The sequence below is a fragment of the Martes martes genome, assembly GCF_963455335.1.
Source record: "Martes martes genome assembly, chromosome: X".
Lineage (NCBI taxonomy): Eukaryota > Metazoa > Chordata > Mammalia > Carnivora > Mustelidae > Martes > Martes martes.
This window is the reverse complement of record NC_137897.1, coordinates 14,666,222-14,693,853: the sequence shown is the minus strand read 5'-3', so window position 1 is coordinate 14,693,853 and position 27,632 is coordinate 14,666,222. Positions and strand designations below refer to the sequence as shown.

At 49.2% G+C, this 27,632-nt stretch overlaps 1 protein-coding gene across 1 annotated transcript in view; it reads left to right on the top strand.

The window, feature by feature from the left end:
- Positions 1-2,780: 2,780 nt before the first annotated feature.
- Positions 2,781-27,632, top strand: part of SH3KBP1 (SH3 domain containing kinase binding protein 1) — a 338,393-nt gene continuing 313,541 nt past the window's right edge. The window contains exon 1 of the mRNA XM_080831325.1: positions 2,781-3,265. Coding sequence (XP_080687451.1) covers positions 3,262-3,265 — 4 coding nt within the window. The 5' untranslated portion in view covers positions 2,781-3,261. The remainder of the gene's footprint in view (positions 3,266-27,632) is intronic.

Genomic DNA, 27,632 nt, shown 5'->3' with positions numbered 1-27,632 from the left:
CACTTTTGTAATTTAGAGAAACTTAAAGTGAAAAAACTCTACAGTGTTTGAGTAGAATTCATACCATTTAGTTTACTTAAGGCAATAAAATGAGGATACAGCTTGGGATTTTCAAAAATGTTAAATCTTGTCATCAGTCTTTCTTTCTTTCTTTTTTTTTTAAAAGATTTTATTTATTTACTTGACAGACAGTGATCACAAGTAGGCAGGCGGAGAGAGAGAGAGGAGGAAGCAGGCTCCCTGCTGAGCAGAGAGCCCGATGCGGGGCTTGATCCCAGGACCCTGAGATCTTGACCGGAGCGTAAGGCAGAGGCTTTAACCCACTGAGCCACCCAGGCGCCCCGCCATCAGTCTTTCTTTTGTGATAAAATGACAAAGTTATTGGGGTACCTGGAGGACCTAGTCAGTTAACGTTGGACTCTTGATTTTGGCTCAGGTCATGACCTCAGGGTTTTGGGCTGGAGTCCCAAGTAAGTCTCTGTGCACAGTGGGAAGTCAGCTGGAGATTCTCTCACTCTGCCTCTCTCCCCCTCAAATCAATAAATCAATAAATCAATAAATCTTTCTTTTAAAATGACAAATTTATCCATGCAGGAAACATACCCAGATCAAGGAGTAGGGACACAGTTCTCTGATTCAAGAAGGAAAGGTATGACTTGAAATAGACCAGAGCCAAAACAAGACACAAAAGTTCAGGTTGTCTATCTTCACCCGTGCAAAGCTGGGGGAAAAATGTAAACTTGGGCCCATTGGTCTGAGAATGCATGGGGCAGGCAGCAGAGAATCCTCAGCACCGAGATGCTAGCCCACCACAAGTCCAGCTCAGCTCTTTCTGGGTTGAAACAGGCGCAGTTGGGGCACCTGGGTGGCTCAGACGCTTAAGTGTCTGCCTTTGGTTCAGGTCATCATCCCAGGGTCCTGGAATCAAGTCCCACATCGGGCTCCCAGCTCAGTGGAGATCCTGCTTCTCCCTCTCCTTCTGCTGCTCTCCCTGCTTGTGCTCTCTTGCTCTCTCTGTCAAATTAATAAATAAAATCTTAAAAAAAAAAAGAGAAACATGCCCAGTCATTTTCAGGGTTCCAAGTCTTCTTGAGAGATGGATAAGGTAGCCCAGTGATCATGGCCTTAGTGAAAAGAATTACCTCCAAATTCGGGCCGACCCCAGACCAGCTCTTCTGGGTGGGGTTCAAGAAAAAAAAAAAGTCCTAGTAACAGTGGGCCTTAGCCAGGCTTTATGAGTTTCAGTGTTTGTCCACTCTAAGATCCCATCACGAGGCCTTGTCTCTCTGATATGCCAAGGCACCGTAATGAGTGAGGCACCCTGGATTCTGAAGCAGGTATAACGAGTATTCACCTGTGCCTCCGACATTTCAAATTCTTAATTCCCATGTTCTTTAATCCCTTCCTTGGGAGTGTGCCATCGATGTCACTACTACCTTCTCTGTAGCTCCATGGATGGGTCTTCTCCCCCTTGATTAGCCTGTTATTTAGATTGCTCTGACACACAAGAAAAGCGTTTAGAAAGGTGATGTTACTGACCTCTTGTTAGTGAGACCCTGACTTTGAGAGTTTTTTTTTTAAGCTAATGAAACAATTATAAGAACATCTTTCTGCAAAAATCCCAGGATGTAACCAATTTACCAGAGTTGCCACAACATAATGGGTCAGTTATGACCACAGCCCTATATTGGGTAGGGGGGCAGATTTTACTGGTCACCTCTGGGTCCACTAACCTTCAGCCTCCTCCGTTTTTCAGGGGCCAATGATTTGATTTCTTAATTGTTTTTATTTTCTCTCTTTTTGAATGTCTCCCATCTATTTCACTATCTCTTCCTACCACCAGATGGTGGAAAGGGAAAAGGAAATAAGCGGATGGTAAGTGAACGTGGTGCTGGCTGGCAGAGTATTTATGGCGAAAGGTGTAGTGGTGAATGGACCCAAAAAGGAGCTTGTGAGTTACCTATGAATTCCCTGTTTTCATTTCAGGGCTCATTCAAAGGTTGGCTGCCCAGGTCTGGGGAGCCAGTGTGGCACAGTGCCTTGCTGGGGAGCGAGTCAGCCTTTGCCTCAGGAGATTCTTGGGAACATCAGAGCCTAGGAACACAGCTGAGCAACCCAACCCCACCTGGCCGAGGCACGGGATGCGGGGTTAGGGGGTCTCTGCGAGGGTAGGTGCGGGACGATGTGCCCCACCATCCCCGCTGCGTCCTTTTCTGTCTTTCTGAATCTCCATTCCGCCGCCTCCTGTAAGCCGAACTCGCACTTGGCTGCCCTTTCCCACGCTGCACTGAATGGATGTAGCATTTCTCTCCCTCCATAGGGACCCCTTCTCCTGCCTTCCTAACAGCCCGCTCTGTGAAAGCTTATTTTGGGTGGCCCTGATCCCCGATCCCGGGGTTACCTGCCATCACCCTCAGCAGGTGTTCATTCTCTCGCCTACCCATGGTCTCCCACCCTCAACCCGCCCTCGACCTCTCGTCGCACCCTGGGGATCTGCAGCTTCCACCTCCTTTCCCACGTGCCCCTCCACTCGGACGCCCCCTCCCCCACGACCCCTGCTCCGGTCTCGAGGAGTCTCGCGGCATTTCCCGGGGCGTTAGCCGAGCCGCCGCGGGTGTGGGGCGGCCTCGCGGAGCTGGGTCCCTCCCCAGCGGGCGGTGAGGGGGGCGCCGGAGCGTCGAGCGCCGCAGCCACAGGGACGCCCCGGGCGCCGGCCCCGCCCCGGACAGGCCCCGCCCTTTACTGGCCCCGCCTCTTGTTGGCCCCGCCCCGCCTCGGCGGCCGCGCGTCCACGGCAGGCTGAGCCGCAGGCGCTTCGCGGCGGCGGCAGCGGCGGCGGTGGCGAGGGGGGAGAGCGGGCTGCTCGGCCGCGGCTGCCGGGCGCTGGGCTGGGCGGCGCTTCTTCTTCTTCTTCTTCTTCTTCTTCTTCTTCTTCTTTTTTTTTTTTTTTCGCAATTTCCACTCGCGGGGAGCAGGAAACCCGGCTCAGCCGGGCGCAGCGGGCCGCGATGCAGCAGCAGCAGCAGCAGCAGCAGCAGCAGCAGGAATCACCACGGGGCAGCAGCGGCAGCAGCAACAGAGGCAGCAGCGGGCGGCGCTGAGCCGCCGCGGCCGCCGCTACTGAGGAGAAAGCCGGCCCAGTCGTCGCCGCGTCCCGGCCCCCGCGCCCGGATCCCCGCGCCCGGATCCCGGCGCCCGACCCCCGCGCCCGCCTCCGCCAACTTTCACGCTGCCTCGGCGGCCCGGCCCGGCTCGACGCCAATGGGTGAGTAGAGGACTGCCCGCGCCCCGACGCCCGGGTGTCCACCTCAGTGTGCGGGCGGCGCGCCTGTCCCGGGACCGCGGAGTCGGGAGGACGCTCTGGGGGCAGGGCCCTGGCGGGTGACACCGCGGTGGGCACCCTGCCTGCTTCGCGCACCCCCATTCACTCCCATTCGCGTCCCTGCAGAGCCCGCGCGGCACTGACGGGAGCCCCGTGGGGGCCTGGGCGGAGGATCCCGGGCCGGCCCGGGGCGGCTGAGGCTGAGGGATGCAGGGGGTGTGGTTGGCTCTTCGGGTGGGCGGGGAGAGTTTTGTCTTGGCCATTTTCTCGCCCCAGCGCGCCCTTCTCTGCGCTAAGGACGTGGGTATTGGGAGCTGGTGGGCTCCAGCCCAACCCGGGGGTCGCGGTGTCTGTCCCCTTAGCCCTGCTCAGGGGGAAGCCAGAATCTCGGGGTCTCAGGGCGGCCAGGAGCCGGGTTGCCTTTGCTGGGGGCCGACGTGTGGGGTGGGGGAAGGTGGTGGTGCGGGAAACGCCCCAGTACCCGGCCTGGCGTGCCGGGTACTGAGCGTCAGACGCGTCTGTCTTGGAGCCCCTCTTCCTCCGGCCCTGACCCCCTCTCTGCCTGCCTGCCTTCTCTCAGTCGGGCGAGCTCTCCGCTCCGTGATGCTCAAAGGCCACTTCCTACATCCTCTAAGTCTGAAGGCTCTGGAACTGGAGCCGGTGATCCAGTCCTCGATTTACTGATTGAACATCAGTTCCAAGTAGGCAACTAACCGTTAGGTCCCCTGGGTCCCATCTGGTATAGACTCTGGCATATTGGAGCCACCTTGCCTAGAGGATGTGGCACTTTATTGGGCAAAGGACTTATGATTGCCTGGGCTAGTAATCGCGTGGTCCACGCAGTTAATATTCTTGCTGGAAGCCAGTCTCTGTCTTTCCTGCCTTTGGCAGATTATTTTTGGGTGTTTCTAGGCCAGGCAGAGGAAGGCTGTAGATCATAATAAATCATAATAAAGTGAGACCTTTCCGTGTTTAGGTAATAAGATTTGAGAAGGCGAGTCCAACAGTGATAGGCAAGCTGTCATAGGATGCTCCTGAACAGGAATGCACTGGAAAAGGGTAGGTTTAACCCAGTAAGTTGTTGACAGGCAGTTAAAATCCCATTTGTGGTCATTTGCTAAAATGGTTTTCATCTTCTAAAGTGGTGACAAGTTGATGGCCTCTCGGCTTCAGAGTCACTTTTTTCTCAGTCACTTCTTTTTCTCAGTGCCCTTCTCTGCTCTTTGCACTACTTCCAGTCTAAATTAGTTTCTCTGTTACCCTTTCTCCTATTGCACCTTGCAAGAAATAGTGGTATTACACATTTATTTGAATTTAACATTTATCTCCCCTACTGTAAGCTCCATGACCATAAGGATAGTGCTCAGCACTGTTTTCTTTGGTACCTGCTGTGAAGCAGGCCCTAAATAAATATTTATTGAATGAATGAATAAATGAATGAGTATGAAACCCTCCTACCTGATGGAAGACAAAACACTCAGCTCAATGCTCTTGTTTTGCTTTGGCACCTAGTAAGATGATTTAGTTTATTAACAGAAATATATATACTTTAAACATTACTAATCACTTTAGTAACAGGTTGGTTTTTCCTGAGGTATCCAAAAATGAAATTTTGATCACCTTTCCTTTTTTTTTTTTTTGTGGGTCCTGAGAGGGTTGCACAAAAAAAGAAGTTAGATACAAATGTCTTCTGTGGCTGGACTGTGCTTTCTGTATCTCAGAAGGAAGAGGAGTCCAGTTTAAGAAGAAACAGGCCTGTTTATTATTCAAGCCTGAACTGGTTTCATTATCCAGAGCCTCCTAAGAAAATTATACACTGCTTCTGCGGTTTATAGTCCTTTCAAGCTTAATATTTTTTTTTACTGTGACCATTACAAAACAGAGGGGGGTGCAGAAACTGATTTTCTTTTATTTCAAGTGTCAATTGAGTCGATAGGATTAAAATGAATGCTGTCATTTAATTCATTAAAATGTTTATAGTGGGACTTACAATGTCTGTAGTAGTTTATGGCTAAAGATCACCTGCTATTGTCTTTTTCTTTTTTTTTTAAGAGAGGGATGGGGGAGGGGAAGGGGGAGATGGGCAGGGAGAATCTTAAGCAGGGCTTGGTCCCACAACCCTGAGATGGTGACCTGAGCCAAAATCAAGAGTCAGACGCTTAACCAACTGAGCGACCCAGGTGCTTCAAAGAGTTGTTGGTTTTTTTAAAAAGATTTTATTTTTAAGTAATCTTTACACCTAAGGTGGGGCTTAAACTCATAACCCTGAGGTTAAGAGTCGCATGCCCCACCGACTGATCCAGACAGGAGCCCCCCCACACCTGTTATTTTCTAAAGCATCTTCAGCAGTGTATTTGTAATGAAGTACAGGTATTTAAGAATTGATTCTGTACGCCTTCTGAGAGAGCCAACCATAGTGCTGTTTCTGAAGCAGGTTTGTGTGTCCACACACAGGCCAGCCCCCTTCCCCAATCTCCCAAGTCTCGCTGGTTTTCAAAAGATTTCTCCAGTGTATCAGTCTGATACACTTGCATTCTTACCTGGCATGGTAATGATTTTTCTGTTGTTGGCTAATGCAGTGAAATTATATTATATAGTCTTTATTTTCTATTTTTTTATTTTTTTAAAGATTTTATTTATTTATTGGACAGACAGAGATCACAAGTAGGCAGAGAGGCAGGCAGAGAGAGAGGAGAAAGCAGGCTTCCTGCTGAGCAGAGAGCCCAATGCGGGGCTCAATCCCAGGACCCTGAGACCACGACCTGAGCCAAAGGCAGAGGCTTAACCACTGAGCCACCCAGGCGCCCCTTATACAGTCTTTTTTTTTTTTTTTTTAAGATTTTATTTATTTGACAGACAGAGATCACAAGTAGGCAGAGAGTCAGGCAGAGAGAGGAGGAAGCAGGCTCTCCACTGAGCAGAGAGCCCGATGCGGGGCTCGATCCCAGGACCCCGGGATCATGACCTGAGCCAAAGGCAGAGGCTTTAACCCACTGAGCCACCCAGGCACCCCTATAGTCTTTAATCTGAAAAATAACCGAGGAACATTAAATCCCTAACTCTGAAATGAAGCCAGTTGTAAAATGGCCTCTTACAAAAGCCCACTCAGAATGTGCCCTCAGAGCTTGCAGGCAGATGCCTGCAGTGCCAGACTGAGGGAAGGCCTCTTGTCATTACGATTGCGCAAATATTAACGATCCAAATTTGTGAATAGTGGAGGATTTGCAAACCCAGCAAATGATTTTTGTTTAGAAAATTCCAGGGTAACAAGAAAGTTTGGGCTGTTTTTAGCAATGTATTGTTTTGGTGGGAGATTGCCTTATGCTAAACTAAAGCTAGAATGAGTGTAATGTGTTGGTCTCCACAAACAGACTAAAGTTAGAAATGGAAGAAAAGACTCCCCCTTTATCATTCATGGCCTTTACTTTGTCCCCTTATACCCATCACGGCACGGGCAAAACCTTCGTACCTCCCTGGTTGCACAGACCTTCAGTTCTTGCTGTATTTCTGACCTTCTCTCATCAGCTCTTGTATTTGAAATTGTTTTAAAGTAGATCGCATGCACGAGTGCCTCGGTGGCTCAGTGGGTTAAAGCCTCTGCCTTCTGCTCAGGTCATGGTCTCAGGGTCCTGGGATCAAGCCCCGCATTAGGTTCTCTGCTCAGCAGGGAGCCTGCTTCCCCGCCCCTTTCTCTGCCTGCCTCTCTGCCTACCTGAGATCTCTGTTTCTGTCAAATAAATAAATAAAATCTTTTTTAAAAGAAGTAGATCTCATGCAGTGGTCAGTATTAATCCATTCACCCAACTCTCCATCCAGTATTTACTGATCTGATTTGTGCCAGGCATTGTGCTAGGAATGAGTGCACAGCACACACACCTGCCAGCTTGGGCTTTTCCAGCTGGTGGGAGAGGTAGGCCTGAATGCAATACTGGGGACAAGATGTGATTAGAAGCCCTGCTGGGTCTCACGAAAGGAGATTAGAGAGGGGCAGTGTGATTTAGGCTACAGAGGGGAAACGACAAGACAATGTCTTTGAGGAGATTGTGTTTGAGCTGAAATCTGAAAATTGGGTAGGAGTCATCCCTCTCCTCCAGCCGCCGCCCCTCCCCCGGCCCCAGGACCGCACCTGGCGTGGACCAAGCGGTTCTCTTCTCGTGGCAGCGACGGACCACGGGGAGCCGTGTGGGACAGGACCACGTGGAGGACTGGGCCCGTGGCAGGGGCTTTAGGGGAGCGTTCAAGGAAGCTGGGTGTGCTCTGGTTTGGATGCTGGCCAGGAGCGAGGTAATTCCAGGGTCAGGGGTCCCCCTCGATCTTCTGTAGAAGCAGGGAGGACCCGACAAAGGCTGTGACTGGTGAGGAAGCAGCAGTCCCTCCTGTTAGTCAGGATGCGGGCATGTGTGGGGACATTTGTGATTTGGACAAGGTTCACTTGTTCTCCGTGTTCACACAGGATTACAGAGGCGTCTTGTTTTTGTCTTGTCCCATCCTGGCCACAGAGTGGCCTTGTCTGATGTCGCTGTCCTGGGGAATTATTTGGTCACTGGGGGAGACTGCCTGGCCCGCTCTTGGATGGCAGGGGCTGCTTTTCTGAGCTAAGTGATTAAAGGGGGGCAGAGACTAGGATGTTGGGGAGGATAATAGCTTTTTAGGTATATTTTGTGGCTCCTTCCTTAACATGGGCCAGCTCTCATTTCCAGGCTGTTCAGCTGTTCAGTTGTATACCGGACAACTGAAATGCCCGAATGGGGCAGGAGATACGGAGTCACACAGAGCAAGCTGCTGAGAACCAAGAAGTCAGGGTGGCTCGTAAGGGGAGAGAAGCGGGGCAGGAAAATACTTGAATCTCTTCAGTGTGAGAGGAGAGTGGAATACAGTGGTTCTCAGAGTGTGGTCCCCCCGGCCAGCAGCACCCACCTCCCTGGGATCTTGTTAGAGATACACATTCCCTGGCCCCAGTTCTACCCATTGAATGAGGAAGGAGGTGGAGCCTAGCAATTTGTGTTTTAAGGAGCCCTTCAGGTGGATCCGATGCACAGTCAAGGTCGAGTGTAGAACGTCCTTGCCTCACAGGTGAGAAAGCTGAGGGTCAGAGTACTTGGGTCACGGAAGAGTGCATGGGCACTCTGGGCCAATGTAAGCTGTTGTTATAAGTGACACATGGCCTTAGAGAAGGAGAAAAGTACGCTCTAGTTCAGAACAAACCTCTGACGGAGTCACTAAAACAGTACAATCTTGATTCTTCTGTGAATCTCGTCCATGCCGGCGGTCTGGCGCCTGGACATTAGTGCCACTGGGCCACCCATCTCAGCATCACTTGGACTTTTACCAGAGCATCTCATAGGTCTTTGCCATTGTCCTTCTTTTCCCTTCATCCTCTTTGGAACGGACATTCAACTACACGGTTAGCATGATGGGGTATTTGGCATTTGTTCTTGGTTTTCTGTACCTGGTACCTGTATTAGCTTCCGATTGCTGCTGTAATAAATTACCAAACACTTGGTGCCCCCAGATGCCGTAAGTTTATTCTCTTTAAAGTTCTGGAGATCAGAGGCCCAAGACAGGTCTCCCTGGGCTAAGATCAAGATATGGGCAGGGCTGCATTCCTTCTCGAGGCTCTAGGGGAGAATCCCTTTCCTTGCTTTTTCCAGCTTCCAGAGCCCTCTGCATTCCTTGGCTCATGGCCCACTTCCGTCTTCCAAGGCAGCAGTGCCGGTCGGGTCTCTTTCCTGTCGTGTCACTCTGATACTGACTCTTCTGCTTCTCTCTTCCATGCTTAGGGAAGGCAGGAACTGCATCTGTTTGGTTATCGTGTCCATGTGCTGGCACATGGGAAGCCCAAAATTAAAATTGGTTGAGTTAATTATTATTCCTGACCTTCTAGCTAACTTCACCCAGGTGTGTCTTTGACCCCGCGAACAGAGCATGCTCTCCACTGAGCTCAGCGTTTCTCCTCCCTAGTGTCCATATCCTGGAGGGGATCACCACCTTTCCCGTCACTTCCATAGCTATTTTGCTGTTTGCCTTACCTCTTCTTCCTTCTCCTCTCCCCCTCTCACCTCTTTCCAGGGTGTAGTCAAGCCCCCAAAGTTTCTGGAATTAACCCCATGTCACCCGCCCTTCTGCAGACGTTTCAGATCCTGAACGCCTTAGTAAAGGCTTTGGGAAGCTCGGCAGCCACCCCTGCCTTGGTTTGTTCCGTGCTCGTTCAGGCCCCGAGCCTTGCCCACGAAGTTCCCTTCATGGGGAAGGGATTCCACTCTCTTCTCTGCCTTCTGGTCTCTCTGTGTGAGTTTCCTCTTGCTGCAGTGACAAAATACTACAAACCCAGTGGCTTAAAAGAGCATGAATTTGTAATCTTACCCTTTTGGAGGTCAGAGGTCCAAAATGGGTCTCACTGGATTGATACTAAGGTGTCAGCAGGGCTGCGTTCCTTTTGGAGGCTGAAGGGGAGAATCCATGTCCTTGCCTTCTGGAAAAGGTGCCCACATTCCTTGGCTTGTGGCCACATCACGCTAACCTTGCTTCTGTCCTCGCATCCTCTCTCTTACTGTGAACCTCCTGCCTTCCCTTTATAAAGACCGTTGTGTTGTGTTGGGCCTGCCTGGATAATTCGGGCTATCCCCCCCCTCCCCAGCCCCTTAACTTAATCAATCTGCCAAGTCCCGTTTGCCATGGAAGGTAACATATTCACTGGTTCTGGGGATTCAGATGTGGACAGCTTTGGAAAGGGCTATTATGCAGCCTGCTGCTCCCCTCGTTCATCTTTTTTGTCCTGATCCGAAGGTTGGTATAGAATATGTCATCTTGTATGAAGTCTGTTCATCTCTGACAGTGTGTCCCAAACGCCATTGCCCTGGCTCATTGCCTGGCATACAGTAAGTGCCATATGTTACTGAATGAATGAATGAGTAACCCCTTCACCCAAGTATGGTTACTGTTGAAATTCTCGGAGGCTCTTGGCTGCCAGGAGTGTGTGTGCAATTCTGGGAGATCCCCCAGGCGCGGCGTGCTGAGCGGGTCTGTTTGCTGACAGTTCACGGTGGCCTGCATTGCAGTGGGTGAGAAGGCTGACACCACATGTCACATGGCTTTGACAGAGAACTGTAGGTTCGGGATAGAAAATTCGAGCTGGCAGTGGTTCTCAACTGGGGGTGGTTTTGCCCCGCAGGGGGACATTTGGCAATGTTTGGAGCCACTTGGTTGTCACAGCTGGTGTGGGGAGGGCAGTCTACTGGCAGCTGGGAGCCGGAGGCCAGGGGCCAGGGACACTGCCACACATCCTACAGTGTACAGGACAGCCCCCTAGCAGTTGTCCACCCCCAAAAGTTGGGGAAGCCTGCTCTGAGTGTTACACAGATGGTTGAAGCACCATTTCCTTCCTTCGTCATCAGCTGCTCTGGACACAAGGTCTCCTCTGTAGCCACAGCCTTTGTTTTATGAATAAACCAGGAGGTCACTGGAAAGCAGGGCTCTTTGGTACTCGTTCACCTTTTCGTTCTTTGAGGAGAAAGTTTCTTTTTTTTTTTTTTTAAGATTTTTTATTTATTTGACAGACAGAGATCACAAGCAGGCAGAGGCAGGCAGAGAGAGAGGAGGAAGCAGGCTCCCCGCCAAGCAGAGAGCCCGATGCGGGGCTCGATCCCAGGACCCTGAGATCATGACCTGAGCTGAAGGCAGAGGCTTTAACCCGCTGAGCCACCCAGGCGCCCCCTGAGGAGAAAGTTTCTTAACACAGCTCATGCCCCTCTTCTGTCAGTACCTGGGTCGCAGACTTACAAACTTACTTCTCCCCTGTTTGGCTTCCCTGATGTTCTGCCTTTCTAGTGGGATGAGCTTATGCGCCGAGTGGCAGATGGTGGGTCCTTCTGCCACTCACACATCGGTCCCTGCGACTGAAGCTCTGGAAAGGTCCTTGGCAGTCAGGGCAGCCTACACCAGCAGATGATGAAACTGAGACTCTGAGAGGCAAAGAGACATGGTCCCCTGGCTGCAGGACCCAGCTTCCTTAAAATTGGAAAGAACTAACCACGTGTACAGGTAGGCGGTCAGTAAACGTCAGACCCCTGCTCCCCACACTCAGGCTCTTTCTACAGGCTGTTTCCCTGGTAAATTAAAACAACAACAACAACAACAGTTTTATTGAGATGTAATTCACATGTCTTAAAATTCACTCATCTAAAGTGTGTAGTTCAATGGTTTTTTGTATATTACATTATTAATTTTTAAAATCGTGGCAAAATTGGCTGTTTTAACCATTTTGACGTCTGCAGTGGAGCAGCATTAAGTACATTCAGAGTGTCGTGCAGCCAGCCCTGCTGTCTGTTTTGAAAACTTTTCCATCACCCCCTCCCTGGCAAGCATCTAACTCGAAGCAGAGAATCCATGTCCCGTGGGGCTTCCTGGCCACCCAGGCATTTTGGAGAACACTTGGTGGAAGCCCGAGGGTCCCAGTTAAGATTCCAAAGGAATATGGAAAACGGGAAAGTACGGCCTTGTGGTTTTTACATGTTTTTAGTCATTGTTTCCTTTGGGAGGCACTTCATCTTTGCCCTGTCCCTCTAGCCACCTCCCTTCGTTACATCCCTGTCGTCCTTTGCGGGAATCGTGAATTTCCTTTTCCGTCCTGAAGCATTTGTGAGTGAGTTACTTGGATAACTTCCTTGGCAATTACCTCGGTTCCTCAGGATAGTTCAGCCGTAGGAGAAAGCACTGCGAGGCCAAACTCAGCTCTCAGATCTGCGCAGAGAGGCCTGACAGAGGTGTACCTTTCTTTGCCTAAATTCCTTTAGCTGGCAAAGGTACACTGGCATCCTGGGTGACAATGAGCACTTGGTTTTCAACTTGATTGTTATTTTATGCATAAATGTCTTACAGGCGAGTCTGTAGTGTTCATTAGGGGACGCTTCAGCAAAGCAAAATGTAGCTCATGGCCCTTACTGCAGTGATAAACTGGGCCTATACTTAGCCTCAGGAAGAAGAACACCACTAATAACAAAAGAAAATCCTCATGGATACGTGTCCTCACTGAACTGTATTCAGTGGGCAAGAAAAGCCCAGCAAAGGCCTTAAGCTGATTTCCTTCCAGTAACCCCAGAAGTTGCACCGCCCCCCCCCACCACACCCCCTGCAGGAGGCTGGTCTGCCCCAGCTGGGGAACAGGGTGGCAAGGAAAAGTCCTGTTCAATTCATACTGCTGTTTCTTCCTCAGTGTCTTGTATTAAATACTACAGATATTGAATTGGTCATTAATTACTCATTTTGCCTAACAAATTTAAGTCGTGTATAGGTACAGTGTGAATAGGTAGTTTAAATCACCATCTCCTTAAATTTCAACTTCTTATCAGTCAGTATGCAAATACCAGCCCTTGTGTTTTGGCTGGATTTTTCTGGACTGTTCTAGACTTGGAAGACTTGGGGCCCTGTTCTAGGTCTGGTCCTCTGGGGCTGCACTAGTTTTATCCATCACACACCCACTCCCTGTGTGAAAAGTCTTTAATTAGCTTAGTGTCCTCCCTAATTATTCCAACTAGTTCTCATTTTTGTGCCTAGAGCTGGAAGGAGGTGCCTGAATGTTGTTTTGGATAAGAACTGGAAAAGGCCTTCCTGGCTTTGCTCTCCCCTCCTCTTAGCCAGTTTCTTCATGGATATTCATTTTCTTCACCAGACTGTTCTGGATGCTACCTTCTGCTTGAACATTTTACATACTAGCTTCTGGGTGAAATTCACTTGACACAAATGGCTTCATAAATGGGCATTGCCTTCCTCCTATTTTGATCATTCAAAAACCCAAAACCCAAACCCGTCTTCACAATGAACAAAATGGGATAGGTTTTCATCACTTAACCAGTGCTTTCTCCCCGCCCTTTCGTTCTCCATAAAATATTGGATGGACGGGGGTGCCTGGGTGGCTCAGTGGGTTAAAGCCTCTGCCTTCAGCTCAGGTCATGATCCCAGAGTCCTGGGATCGAGCCCCACATGGGGCTCTCTGCTCTGCGGGGTGCCTGCTTCCCTTCCTCTCTCTCTGCCTGCCTCTCTGCCTACTTGTGATCTCTCTCTGTCAAACAAATAAATAAAATCTTTAAAAAAAATATTGGATGGAGGACAGAGGTGTCAACCCAGATGCAGTCTGTCAGTTAGCTCATGTTGACACCTAAGGAGGTTGGCAGAGCAAGTGTTGGGAAATTGATGGTGATGTTTTAACTTAATTGCTACCTTTGAATTGTCAGAAAAGAAATGAAAAGAAAGTAATTAGCTTTGGGGGGCCTGGGGAAAGAATAGAAGTAGGGGGTTCACCCATTGAGGACAGAATTTGTGAAGGGAAGCAGTTCACAGTGCTCATCTGTTTATTGGGCCTCGAGACTACAGCTGCTTGCTGGGGAAATTTTAAAAGCATTTTTAAAAGTCAGTTTCTGGAAGAGGTTATACATCTACATGTTTCAAAATTTGAAAGGTACGAAGTGCTTGCAGTGACAGGTCTCCTGCCCAGTCCTAGTCCTCCGGTTCTCTGGCGATCTCCCCTACCCGTCCCCCTAGGCTGTCTGTGTTCTTTCTCCCAAATTCTTCCAGGCAGAGTTCATGCCCATAGCAGCAGACAGACATTTCCATTATTTCTGCCTCCTTTTTACATTATGATTAATTGCCGATAGAACTTTAAAAAAAAGATTTATTTATTTACTTATTGATTTAGTGTGCGGGGGAGGGCAGAGAGGGAGAGAGAGGGAGAGAAAGAGAGAAAGAGAATCTCCAGCAGACTTTGGGCTGTGCTGAGCCCCGAGCCCGATGCGGGGCTCAGTCTCAAATCACAACCTGAGCCAAAACCAAGAGTCAGACCCTTAACTGACCGAGCCACCCAGGTGCCCGAACAAACAGATGGAACTTCTCTGTAGCTGGTGGGTTCCTCCCCTGGGGAATGTGCATCAGAATGCTATGCCTGGGTCCTCCTCGTCCGATTTTGACGGACCGACAGGCATGTTTTGGAAGGGTTCTCTAGGAGATTCTGCTGTGTACCCCTGAGTCTCAACTCATCTGGGTTTCATAACTGGTAGAAACTTTGTCCTGGATCTTAACTGATGGAGACCACGTTCCTTAACTGGGTTAGGACTGTCTCCTGCTTCATATTCTGTGTGTGCGCACACATGCGCCCAGTAAGGACTTTATTCAGGTGAGGAAGCCAAGCAGAGGCTGTTAATCTGAAAAGGGGGGCTTATTACAGGACCACAGGAGCCTCTCATGTAACCCAAGGGTCCCAACAAGCCCTAGAACCAGGGATAGGCCAGCTGTCCCACATGCCATCCGGCCTTCTCTCCTCCCTGCCCCGTCCCTTTTTCTCTTTGTGCAGCTCATTCATGGGGCGCATGCCGTAGTTCCAGCCACTTGTTAAGAGAGATTTGGTTCATCATCCCAGTCCCAAATTCCCATTAGCAAGACTGAGCTCGCTGGAGTCAACACTGCCCCGTGAAGATACACAGGTGGCCGCTGTGGGCCCGCTTCTGTGAGGGCAAGGGCGCGCCCAGTTCTGGGCCTGTGGAAATGTTTAAGGAGGGTCTCGTCGGGGCCGGGTGTGTGCTGGGCGCTGGGACAGTCTGCCCCTGGGAGCAGTGCTGGTGAGACAAGGGGGACCTGGGCTCACTCTTGGGGCAGACACTGTAAATGAGGGTGCGTGAAAGCCGTAAGCCCGGATACCTGGAAGTGCCCTGTACCCATTTCTCCTGGCTTTCTCTTGACAAAGTGGTGATTGGTGTGAGGTGGTGCTAGAGCCTTTGAGGCCGTTCCGTCCATCTTTGGAGTCCTTTTCATAAAGCTCCCGTGAGGAAGGGCCCCTGGCCATGCCAGGCCCAGTTGTGCTTGCGAGTGAGGAAGGGGGTTATTTTGATTCTTTGAGACCCCGGTCCCGCAGCTCACCTTGGTTTCTCCTTTCGTACTGGCAGGACGTAAAAATGTGTAGCTGTGACTTTGGGGGCATTTGGATGGGTTGATGATCGCACGCTGTGGGGGTGGGGTACAGTTGTGACACTATCTGGTTCTTTTACGGAACCTGTGGGTTTTTAAACGGAGGAAGAGATGAAGACGTTGTGAAAAACAGCCACTGCCTGGCCAGGGAACCGCCCAGTCCGAGAGATGAAGGGAAAAGGGGGCAGGGGACTGTCACCCTAATGTCCGGCCTGTGGCTTCTCTCCGGCCTCATGCCTTCCCTCCTCTCCACTCTCTCTCCTCCACCCTTCCTTGGTGCCCTCACTGTCTCCCATCCCTCACTCCCCCTGCTCCAACTCTCTCCTACCGTCCTATCCTCTTCCCGTCACACCTCCCGGGATGTGTCTCCCTCCTCTGCTGCCTTCCAAGTCATCCCTTTTCCCGCCTTCTCCCCACCTTCTCCCTGCTGCCTTCTCTCCTTCCACTTTTATCTGTGTCCCCACCTCTCTTCCCGCCCCTTCTCCCAGGACCCTCTCTCTTCTCCTGCCTCCCACCTCACCCGCCCCTGTCCCCACCCTCTCTCTCACCCTTCTCCCAGCACCCTCTGTCCCCACCCCTTGCCCGTACCTTCTCCCCCCACTGTTTCCCCAGTTTTCTCTTCCCTCCTACTCTGTCTTTCCCCTCACTGTCTCCCCATACCCCGTCTACCCGCCCTCTCCTGGCCCTCCTTCCCTCCCTCTCTTTTTCTCTTCTTCCGCAGGGCCTCTCTCTTTTTTGTCCCTTTCTCTCCTTCCTTCCTTCCTTCCTTCCTCTCTCTTTCCTTCTTCCCTCCCTCCCTTCATTCCTTCATTCTCTCTCTCCCACCTCCTCACTGCTCCGTCCTCTCTTCCTCACCCCTCCTCTCCTGTCCTTGTCTGTTCCCCTTCTCATCCACACTCATCTTCCTCCATATCTCCCTTCTCCACACCCCTGCCTTACCCTCCACTTCTTACTAACCCCTCCTCTGACTCCCTCTTCCTCCTCCTTCTCATTTCCCACCCCGCTACCTCCCATCTCCTCCCCCTTCTCCTCTTCCTCTCTCTCCCCCTCAGCACTGTCTCTCTCTCTTCCTCCTCCAACACCCTTTCACTCCCCAAACGCCCCTTCTCACGCGCCTCCCATTGCTTCTTTAGAGCCCTCTCCTACCGTATTGCCTGGGCCTCCTTGGATTTTCCACTGGTCACCACTTCACCATCACCACCTCCTTTGCTCAGTAAAAGTACTGTGGCCCTGAGACTAGGTGAAACTGTCATTTATTGGGTGCAGTGTAAGGTCACAAGGGCCACAGGAGGAGGTGTGGGCCCCCTGGGGGAAAAGAAACCTTTCCAAAGTGGTCCAGGGGTGGGCCTATGGGAGGAGCCCCTGGTGCCCCACTGGTCTGGAGGTGTGGGGGGGCTGGGGGATGAGGGGGAGCCAGCGTTGGGGGCCGGTGCAGGCTCCCTGCCCAGGAGGAGCTCACCTGCACAGGAGCCAGTGCTTTCTAGGCTGTTTCTTCTTCTAGCTCCAATATTCTCGAATCTTAAATTTCTTTGTTATAAATATATATTGTCTGTATCACAGGGTTTAGAAAATAGGAAGCAGGAGAATTTGACAGCCCAGACTGTACCCTGATGCAACCACTCTCATTTTATTTTAGTGTACGTCTTTGCAGTCTTTCTACTACATACTTGTGGATGTGGGGCCTGGTGGTTTTTTTTACCTTCGTGATCATCTTCAGAGCCAGTGTTTTTAGTTGCTAAATATCTGAATTCACAGCTCCATTTTTTAAAAAAGATTTTATTTATTTATTTGACAGACAGAGATGACAAGTAGGCAGAGAGGCAGGCAGAGAGAGAGGAGGAAGCAGGCCCCCTGCTGAGCAGAGAGCCTGATGTGGGGCTTGATCCCAGGACCCCGGGTTATGACCTGAGCCAAAAGCAGAGGCTTTAACCCACTGAGCCACCCAGGTGCCCCATGGATCTCAATTTATGTGAACATTTCCCTATCATTTGAGCAGTTAGAGTGTTTCCATAATCTTGATATTATAAATAGGGATGTGATGGACATCAATTTCCTTTTTTTAAAATTCAATTTCCTTTTTATCCTTTAAGGAATTCAGGTTGTAGACAGGGTGACATTTTATATCTGTTCTTTGTTTCCATAGCCCCCTGAATGACTAGAATTAGAATGGCTGATGATGATGATGATGATGATGATGATGGGATTATTAGGGGGGATTGGTGGGGTCCTTAATTAATCTTGGTTTAGCATTCAAGTGTGAAATTAGGATACACGCAGTGAAAGGTGAAACCTGTGGGAGTTTGGTTCCTTCTCTTTCTTTTCCCCTTCCCTCCCTCCTTTCGCTTCATGCTCTGACTGGCATTGAAAGGAAATTTGTTTTCTAGAACCATAGAGAAAAGTGTGTCCTGGAGGCCCTGGGTCCTCAATGTGACTTTATATTTCTCCGGGATGTGGGACTAAGTCCCATGCCGGCGAAGGAAAGGTCATGGCTGTAATAACCCTCCTGTGGTTTCTGAGCTTAGCTTTGCATCACCATCATCATGACCCGAGACTCCCCTCAAAATACTGTGCTTTTACCTTCAAAGGGCAACAGGGAAGGCTGGTCAGGATCTAAAGATCCAGGCCAGAAGAACCAGCTCAAAGCCTTGCCCTCATGGTGTGTCAGTTTCGTTAATGGAGAGCATCGTGTGAAGTATTTATTCAGCCAACAAGCCTATGCCAAATGTCAGCTCATGTACTTGGTAAAAAATTAGCTGAGTATTTATGATGCCCTCTCCAGGGCAAGTTTCTGTGAAAGTTCTAAACTATGGAATAGTACATGTTAGAGACTGTTGGTTAGAGAGCATATAACCTCTATCACATACTTTCTCCCTTTCTTACATTTTCAAATTGTGAACATAACCAGCTGGTTGTGGTAGAACAAACAAGACAGTTGACCCAGTCCTGCCATATACTGGAATTCAGGTAAATTCTACAAGTGCTTATTGAGTGCCCACTACGTGCAAGATTTGATAACCAGAGGAACTCAGAGATAGTTAAGGTTCCACTTAATGACACATTTTAGTTAACTTTCATTTCCCTCACTGGGAGGGAGACTGTGATGTGAGTATTTCAGGAACCACACCATGAAATAAGGTGTCAAACCAAAGGGTGTTTGTTTGCAGAAATTCTGTTTATCCAGAAAGAGAGAAAGGTCTCAATTTGAGGAACACACGTCAAGTTAGAAGACAACTTTCTGAGATTCGACAATGTTTAATCAGTCTCTGAAACTCCCTTCTCATTGGAGGTCTAGAGGGAAACCAGATAGCACAGGCTTTCTCAGACCAGTAATGTGGAAGGTCCTCTCACAGGAAAATGGTTTCCAAGAATCCCTATTTTGCCTTAAACATTCAAAAGTGTTTGTCAGATTTTACTTACTAAGGAGGAGAAGCAGGCTCCCCATGGAGCGGGGAGCCCAATGTGAGACTTGATCCCAAGACCCTGGGATCATGACCTGAGATGAAGGCGGACCAACTGAGCCAGCCAGGCACCCCACATTCATATTGTTGTATAACTATCACCACTGTCCTTCTCCAGAACTTTTAAATCTCCCCCACCTGAGACTCCATGCCCCTGAAACACTAACTCCTCATTTCCCCTGCCTCCAGCCCCTGGCGACCACTATTTTACTTTCCGTCTCCAAGGGTTTTGGCCACTGTAGGCACCTCATGTACATGGAATCATACCGGATCGGTCCTCTTGTGACTGCCTTATTTCACTTGGTGTAATGTCTTCACGGTTTATCTGTATTGTAGTGCATGTCAGATTTTTCCTTCCTTTTCTAAAAGGACTTATTTATTTGAGAGAGAGAGAAAGAGAGAGGGAGGGAGGAGGGGCAGAGGGAGAAGAGAGAATCTCGAGCAGATGCCCTGCTGAGCATGGAGCCCGATTTGGGGCTTGTTCTCCGGACCCTCAGGACTGGGAGATCATGACTTGAGATGAAATCAAGAGTCAGACGCTTAGCCGACTGAACCACCCAGGTGTCCCCAGCCTTACCTTCCTTTTTGATTCCCTTAAATTTTATTTTATTTATTCCCTTAAATTTTATTCCCTTAAATTTTATTTTATTGAAAATCCAGGCACTTAACTAGATAAAAGCTCCTTTTACTTTTAGCTCATTTGTAAGTATGACATAGATTTGCAAATTAAGTATAAATTAACCCAGTGAAGCGCAGATCAACACTAATAGGAGACAGGATGGTGTGTTTCAGAAACGAAATCTCAGCTGTCGATGTGACCGAGCGCGCATTGCTTGACGTGGCACAGGGTCTTCTGAGTTCACTTGCTTCTTCCATCTCTTTTGTCTCTTCCAACCATGGTGAGAACTCATCCTTCCTACAGGCCATTTCGCTTGGAGCGACGCCTTCAAAACGGTTCTGAAAGCTGAACCGGTATTTGATACACACAGATTGTATGTTGTGTGGATGGTGTCTCCCGTCATTATAAAAGATACGCTTGTGACCCCATCCCTGCTGGGCGCTCTGGCTCAGTCCCCTCTCCCTGCCTTCTCAGGAGGAGGTGACCATCATGGGTCTTTTTAAAAATCATCATTCTCTTCTTTAACAAACGGGTTTATCATTTCCACATACATCTCCTAAAAACATCGTCTGGTTTTGCTTGGTTTTAGTTTTTTAAACCTGGCACCAATGTGCACGGAGACTTGTGTTTTGCTTGTTGTCTCTTGTTTTGTAGTTCGGTTATTTTTCCTGTCTGGTGTGCCATTGTGTATTTATCCTTTCTTTTGCTGTTGGACTTTTGCACTGCTTCCAGTTTTTTGCTGCTGTGAATGGACCTATCACCATTTTTTTAAAAAGATTTTATTTATTTATTTGACAGACAGAGATCACAAGTAGGCAGAGAGGCAGGCAGAGAGAGAGGGGGAAGCAGGCTCCCTGCTGAGCAGAGAGCCCGATGCGGGGCTCGATCCCAGGACCCTGGGACCATGACCTGGGCCGAAGGCAGAGGCTTTAACCCACTGAGCCACCCAGGTGCCCCCCGTCACCCTTTTAATAGCTGTCTCTAGGTGCATGTGTAAAATACATTTTTTTAAAGGTGTGTAGCTATGAGTGATTTTGCTGGCTTTCCAGAGTGGTTGTACCAGTGTATTCTCCCAGGGAATGAGGAAATAAACTAATGAATGAAGAAGAGAATGTATTTATTGAAGGAGAGAGTATGTGAGCTTGAAAAGAGAATGCCAAATTGGTTTTCAAAGTGTGTAATCTCATAGCATAAACACTTCAGCTGCTCCTGTGCCCACCAACGTTTTATATCCCAGATATATTAGGGCATAGGCTAAATGGCTGTCACAGAGACCCTGAGATGGCATAGCTGTCTGTTTTCCTCTCTGGCCCCTGCGCGCTGACCCCTGGACTGTTCAGGATCAGTAAGTGGCTCTGCTCTGCAGGGTCATCGGGGTCAGCTGCCTCCTCTCCTGTTGCCCCCTCCACCCTTGCTAGGGCCTTGCCTTTGTGGGCTTGGTAGGAGGGACTTACGGGGACTGGTCTGCCTTCCAGCCCACGGGGAGGGTGAGCAACTCTTCTCTTTAAAGGATATGACTTGGAAACTGCTCCTAGCATTCTCTCCCATTGGTAAGAATTTAGCTATAGTCTCAGCCCTAGCTGCACGTGGGTTTGGGGGATGTAGTTTCCACCTGGGCAGCCCTGTGCCCCATACAAACTAGGGGTGGGAGTCTTAGTTTCCTCTTCCTGCTGTAACAAATCACCACCAACTTAATGGCCTAAAACAATACAGAGTTATTGTCTTGTAGTTTGGGTGGTCACAAGTCCAGAATGGCTTGTCAGGACTGCATTCCTTCTGGAGGCTCCAGGGGAGGACCTGCCTTCTGCCTTCTGCAGCTTCTAGAGGCAGCTGCACTCACTGGCTAATGGTCCCTTCTTCATGTCACTCCCACCCCTGCCTCTGTTGTCACATCTCCTCCGGCTCATCTGCTTCCTTCTTCCATGTTTTAAGGCCCTTGTGATGACGCTGGGCCCACCCAGGTAATCCAGGATGTTCTCCCCATCTTAAGGTCCTCAAGTATATCACACCTGCAAAGTTTGCTCTGCCTGGTTATAACCTGTGCACAGGTCCTGGGGCTTAGCACGTGGACAGATTTGGGGATGCCACTATTCTGTCTACGCTGGAAGGAGGGAAGGGTTCTGTTTCTGAAGGAGGAAGGGGATACTGGGAGGTAATCATCAGTCTCTGCTGCATCATAGGACTGCATTTTTGCCAGTCCCAGGACTGTGGGTGCGTTTTGAAAGTATTAAATCGTCAGAGCTGGTGAACTTGTTGAAGATGCGACTTCATTTTTCTCTTACTTTGTGATTCCCAGGGTTCACGTATCTAAATAATCACAAAAGCAAACTGTATTTTTGAGGTCTACTTTTTCTCTCTCACAAGTGACAATGCCCTCCATCTGTCTTCTGTTTGCTGCATTCCTTTTGTGAAGGCCATTTCCAGCTGCTGGCCCACTTGTAGTTTCCTCAGGGGAGCCCATGGAGCAGCTGGCATCACTAGGATGAGCTACATGGTGTATGGTAAGAACTTGGCACAGAGTAGGGCCTCAAGTGAGTTACTAATAAACAACCAAAAAGGCCACACTAGTACATTGTGACAGAGCCCTCTCACGTGTGAAGACCCCCTCAGACATTCTGTGCACGTGATGGATGCACTGATCATACTCCCCTCTCCTAATAGCTTTGGGCCCCCCAGCTTGTGTGTTCATCTGTTTTCTGTGCATGTGCATGCATGTGTGCATCCGTGTGTGTGTGTGTGTGTGTGTGAGAGAGAGAGAGAGAGAGAGAGAGAGAGAAAAGGGGGAGGCAGAGAGACAGATTTTTTTTTGACATGTACTCTGGGCTGAATGTTTGTGTCCTCAATATGTTGAAACCCTAATCCCCAATGAGATGGTATTTGGAGGTTGGACTTTTTGGAGGTAATTAGGTCGTGAGGGTGGAACCTTCATGATGGGATTAATGCCCTTATGAGAAGAGATAGCAGAGAGCTTTTTCTCTCTCTCTCTCTTCTCGCCCCCTTTCTCCCTCTCCCTCTTCCGCCACCTCTTTTTCTACCACTCCCGCAAACCCTGTATGAGGATACCAGGAAGAGAGTTCTCAGCAGAGCCCGACCATGCTGGCACTGTGATCTTGGACTTCCAGCCTCCAGAACTGCAAGGAATAAATGTTTGTTGAAGACCCCCAGTTTCTGGTATTCTTGTTACAGCAGCGCACACTGACTAAGACAGCCGGGAGGAGAGGAGTGAATGTGAGAACTCTAGTGGCATCTGTCAGTCTCTGACTTTGTCTCTTTGGTGGAAGACTACAAATATGTACCTTAATGTTGATCGATATACAGAAGTTTTGGGAAATAACTTAGAATCATCTGAAGTTACAATTTTTTTCTTCTGTCAGAATGTAGAAATAATATAAAAACAAATGCCTCCAATGAATTCGGAATGTCTTAAAATGGTGCTGAACTGGATTCTGTGGACTGAGAGTAAGTGCTGGAAACACTGGGCTCATGAGTAGTAAGATTGTGGAAAGGGTCTTTGCTGTGGATGCTGTTTTGGAAATTCAGTGTAGAAAATAATCTTAAGATTGTTAAGAGCTGTGAGAGCCATATCGGGATCTCATAGTGGCCCACTGTGTTTTGTAAAATCTCAAATTGCTGATGTTTGGGAATCCAGTTGATGTTTCCATAACATTTTAGATCCCTGGCTGCTCTTAAATGCCAGGTCTTCTGGTATCCTTGGGCTGGCATTCCTGCTTGGCTGTAGTCGTGGGAGCTCTGTTCAGATGGGTGAGCATGTGAATTTAGTTTGCTGTGCTCCCTACCACTCTCTGTTGCCTCCCAGACATGAGCAGTGATTGGCCATCAGTTGATGGAGATAATCAGGCTTATACTGTTGTTCCTGGATCTTCTTAACTTTTGGGATGCTCTGCCTACCCCACTAGACCATTGAGTTGGCTTTCAAATATCCCTAAATTCAAACCTTAATAGTTTGAATTCTTTCCTGAAATTACAAGCTGTACTTTTCTTGAAGTACAACAGATTGTACTCTCTTTGGTTGGGGCTGAATCATCCTTTCAGAGAGAGTTGTTGAAAATTTGCAGGTCGCAAAGATTACGTGGCCCTCCAGGTGGACCTGCTATTAACGATTGACTCTGGGTCACTCTCCTTTGAATGTTCCTGTCACCACCAGCAGGACTGGTCTTTGTTTTTCATCTGGTAACCTTGGACCCACCATGTGTTTGTCTGGCCCGTAAATGAGAAAAACCAACAGTTTCCAATATCCCAGGCTCTTCCCATTCACCTGAGCTGTAATTTGAGCACCAGAGCACCACCGGTGTCTGCTGCACTTTCTTTAGACCAGTGTCGTCATTGACCTTGGTGCTGACATGTGTGTGTTGGCTCTCTGCTGGATCTGCCTTGGGAGCTGTTATTTTAAAATAGATTGTTCTGTCAAGAGCATCCAGGTGGTGGACCTTCAGTGGTAGGAAAAGATACTTAAAGGCATAACATGACTGGATAGCTCTGAATCAACCTGATGAGGGTTGTCTTTTAGGGGTGGAATGTAGATAAGTGAGACCAGGGGCAGTTTGGGGAATGCTGTGGGGAAACACATTTCCGCACTCTGAGAGGAGGCTGGGGTCAGGGGACGGAGCATCAGGGGGAGGAACGGGGTCTCATCTGATTTCCAGGCTAGCTTGGGTCCTCCCCGACTTCCCCAAACTGGAGAGCTTCTTTTAGGAGTCTTTGTCTTCTCATCTGCCATCCATTGCTTCCTTCTGATAATGGGATGGGGGTAGGGGGCTAAGTCAGTAGTGTGTCAAATTTATGTGTGCACCAATTTTTAGATATAAGGTAGGGAAACCTTGCTGTGGTGCCGACTTGGGAGACTGGGAGACGCATTAGCCTTTTTCGCTGACTCCAGCTGGAGTTGAAGCCATTGCCTTCCCATTGTCTCCCTGCTCTCCCTGGGCTCTGCTTAGTCTTTGCCTGGTCTCTTCCTTCCATACTGTCGTAAGTCCTGTCCTGGGAAATCCTGGCTCACAGCCTGGAGCTGATGAGTTCTTGCTTAGGAGATGGAAGAGAATAGCATGTTTGGCTAAAATAATTCATGCATGCTGCTCTTATAACTTCACTTTCCTGGGCTGATGGTTATGAACGAGAAGAAACCATCACTGGAGGATGAGTTACTGATTTTTGAGGGGGGTCATGAGACGTCTTATTTATCTTTGCTTTACTTGGTCTGCTGGAAAATGCAAGGAAATCCGATTTGTTGTAGCCAGACATCATTCCCTCTTCCTTTTCCTCCCTCCCCACCCCTAACTTGGATGTGGATACGTCCGGATGCTCGGGAGAGGGGTCATCGCTTAAGGAGAGGGCACTGGGCACGTGCTGGCTCCAGATGCCCCACCAGGTACTGCAGGGACCGCACCAATCACGCTCCGCGGACTGTAGTTCCTTTGGCACTAAGGCGAAGCCCATAGCCGTCTCCTCCACACTGGTCTCCCGTATCTGGCACGGCATCTCAGCCAGAATGAGCAGCAAAAGAAAAATATTTGTTGAATGAGTGAAAACAGCATATGACGTCCGACTCTAAAGCCAGAGTCTCGTTTCCCCAAACTGGGCCAGAAATGGTTATTTAATGGTATTGCTTATTCACATCTCCTGCACACATCGTGCAGGGTCAGGAGCAAGGGAGGAAGTCCGCTTGGCTCATGGTCTTCCCTGCTGTTGACCCTGTCGCTGTGTAAGTTCTAGTCCCATGTTTGGATGTATTTCGGTCTTGAAAGAGCCAAAGAAATGAGTAAAAAGGTGTCTGTGGCGTGGTCTGTGGGAGAATTGTGGCCGCACGACGGTGCTGTGCCCGGAGCACTTCTACTGTGCCTGCGGGCGTCTTCTTGTGGCCCTTGGTTCGCCTTTATCCGGCATCTCCTTTGCACCGAATTTGTCGAGAAAAGAGCAACGATTGGCTCAGACAAGGGCGCCCTGTGTTGTTAGGGCAGCTGGCGGGCCAGCTTGTTTTACTGTCTCTTCCGAAGTTTCCTTGCTGTGAGCCCGCCCCCGAAGAAATCTACTTTATCTTTCTTAGTTGTGGCGGGCGTTGGGGCTTGCCACACTTCCTCCCAGGGACGCAGTGGAGCGCAGGCATGTGCCCGGGGCTGTGCAGAGGAGATCTGAGATAAGGGAGCTGGGGTGCTCATTTCTGCAGGCTTTTCATCCTGCATTTTAGGGAAGTGTCGCTGCCCCCCCGCCCCCGCATGCCAGGCAACTCCACAGTTTTCTTCTCTTTTCTTCTTGCTGTCTTTTCTCTTTAGCCTGAGCTCGTCCCTGGTGTTTTGCCTCAGGATTCTTTTCTTTGTCCCTAGGGAGTCATTGCTTAGAAAATGCCCTCTTGTCAAAAACACCAAGTCTTCAATATCATAAATTGGTAGCAGGAACTCCTCTGTCATTTCGCTTAATATATTAACTGTCTCTAGTGGCTAGAGCTGGCAGCACGATGGCGGGCCCTCTGGAAGCCGGTTGGGCCAACTGGACTGTTGGCTGTCTACTTTTGTCAATATGGGAATGCTCACTTGGGGACCAGCCCATTTGTCATAGTCATTCCGATCTTTTAATGCTTTTGTGCTTTGGAGAATTATAGGAGCCATATGCTGCTTCACAGGTAAGCGAGACTTGCTAAAAATAGAGCTTAAATGGCCCACTGTTTTGGCATTGGAAATCATGGCTTTTTATTTTTAGGGTAGACTTTGTAAGCCCTGACTACTCTCAAGCCTAGGTAAGCGGGATCGCTGAGCAGGACCTTTGTCAGTTGGTACCCTGACTCCCAGCTGCTTGGAAAGAGAATCCAAATTTCTTGAAATATGGAGTCTTGTCTGCCATGTGGCTCCTCTTCTTCACCCCCACCCTCTGTTCCAGAGGATTCTGTGTCTGCACATTTAGGGTGCTCGCGACACACACAGGAAGTACATTGGAAAAGAGGGAGTTCTGGCTGTCTTTGAGTTTCTGCCAATGGCCAAACAAATAACCAGAACAGACTGGCATCTACTAGCTTTGAGGCCTTTGAAGAACAGCACTGAGACTCAGACCCATGGACTGTGGGGTTGGGGTGGTCCGAAATGGAAATTGTCCTCACCATACTTAGTTGCAGAGTGATGCAGTAAGTGATAGGTAAGAATAGGCTTAACTTCCATTGCTCATTTCATAAGTAATAATCTCATTTTACTATCCCCATTCTTGCCCACCTTCAGTTACAGAAATAGCTCTGAGTGGGTTTTCTTTTTAAAGATCTGTGTCAAGCAAATACCTCATAAAAATGGCACAGGCAAAGTGTTCTATTTAGAATTGCCCTGTGACACAAAACCACGTGTGTTTTCTGTCCCCAGGCACTGGTTTCTTTGGAGGTAAGGCCTACCAGGGGCATGGAGGCAGGCCTTCAGGGGAGACCAGGGTTGTGGCCTTTTGAAGATAGTTTGACTCGGGACTCACTCATTTTTTCAGGCCTGAAACAAGCTACTCTGGTATTTCATAGCCGGGTGTAATGGCTTCCTACTGCTGCCATGACAAATGACCACAGGATTAGTGGCTTCAAACAACACGAATTTATTGTCTTACTGTTTTTTAGATCAGAGGTCTGATGTGGGTCTCACTGGGCTAAACTCGTGTCGACAGGGCCGTGTTTCTTTCCAGAAACTCTAGGGAAAATGATAGTCCCTCCTCTTTTCCAGCATCTAGAGACTGTTCGCATTCCTTGGCTCATGGCCCCCTTTCCCCATCTTCAAAGCCTGCATCAGGGGGTCCTCTTCCCATGTCACATCACATCACTCTGACCTTCTCTTTACCCCCAGCTTAGACTTTGAAGAACGCTTAGGATTACATTAGGTCCACCAGGATAATTCAAGGTAATTGTCCGATTTTAAGGTCCGCTGATGAGCCAGCTTAATTCCGTCTACAGCTTTAGTGTCCCTTTGCCAGGTATTTGCAGCTCCAGGGATTAGGATGTACCCACATCTGACGGGGGGGCACTCTTCTGCCCACCACACCGGGGATGCTGTTCTCCTTTCTCAAATTTCCGGTAAAATGAACATACAGTGTTATATTAGCTTCAGGCGGGGATGTGGTTTTTCTCGATCTCCATGTCAGGTAGGGCCAAAGGGGCAGTCAGTTTGGTGGCAGTCTGTGTGGAAGACAGCTTCCATCTTTGCAGTTTGAGGAAGTTGCAAAGGAGGTTTCGCTCAGCCCAGCGGGCTGTAAAGTTTGTCAGATGGCCTGGTTGCGCTGTAGACTGTCCTGGGGTTTTGACGATCCTAGC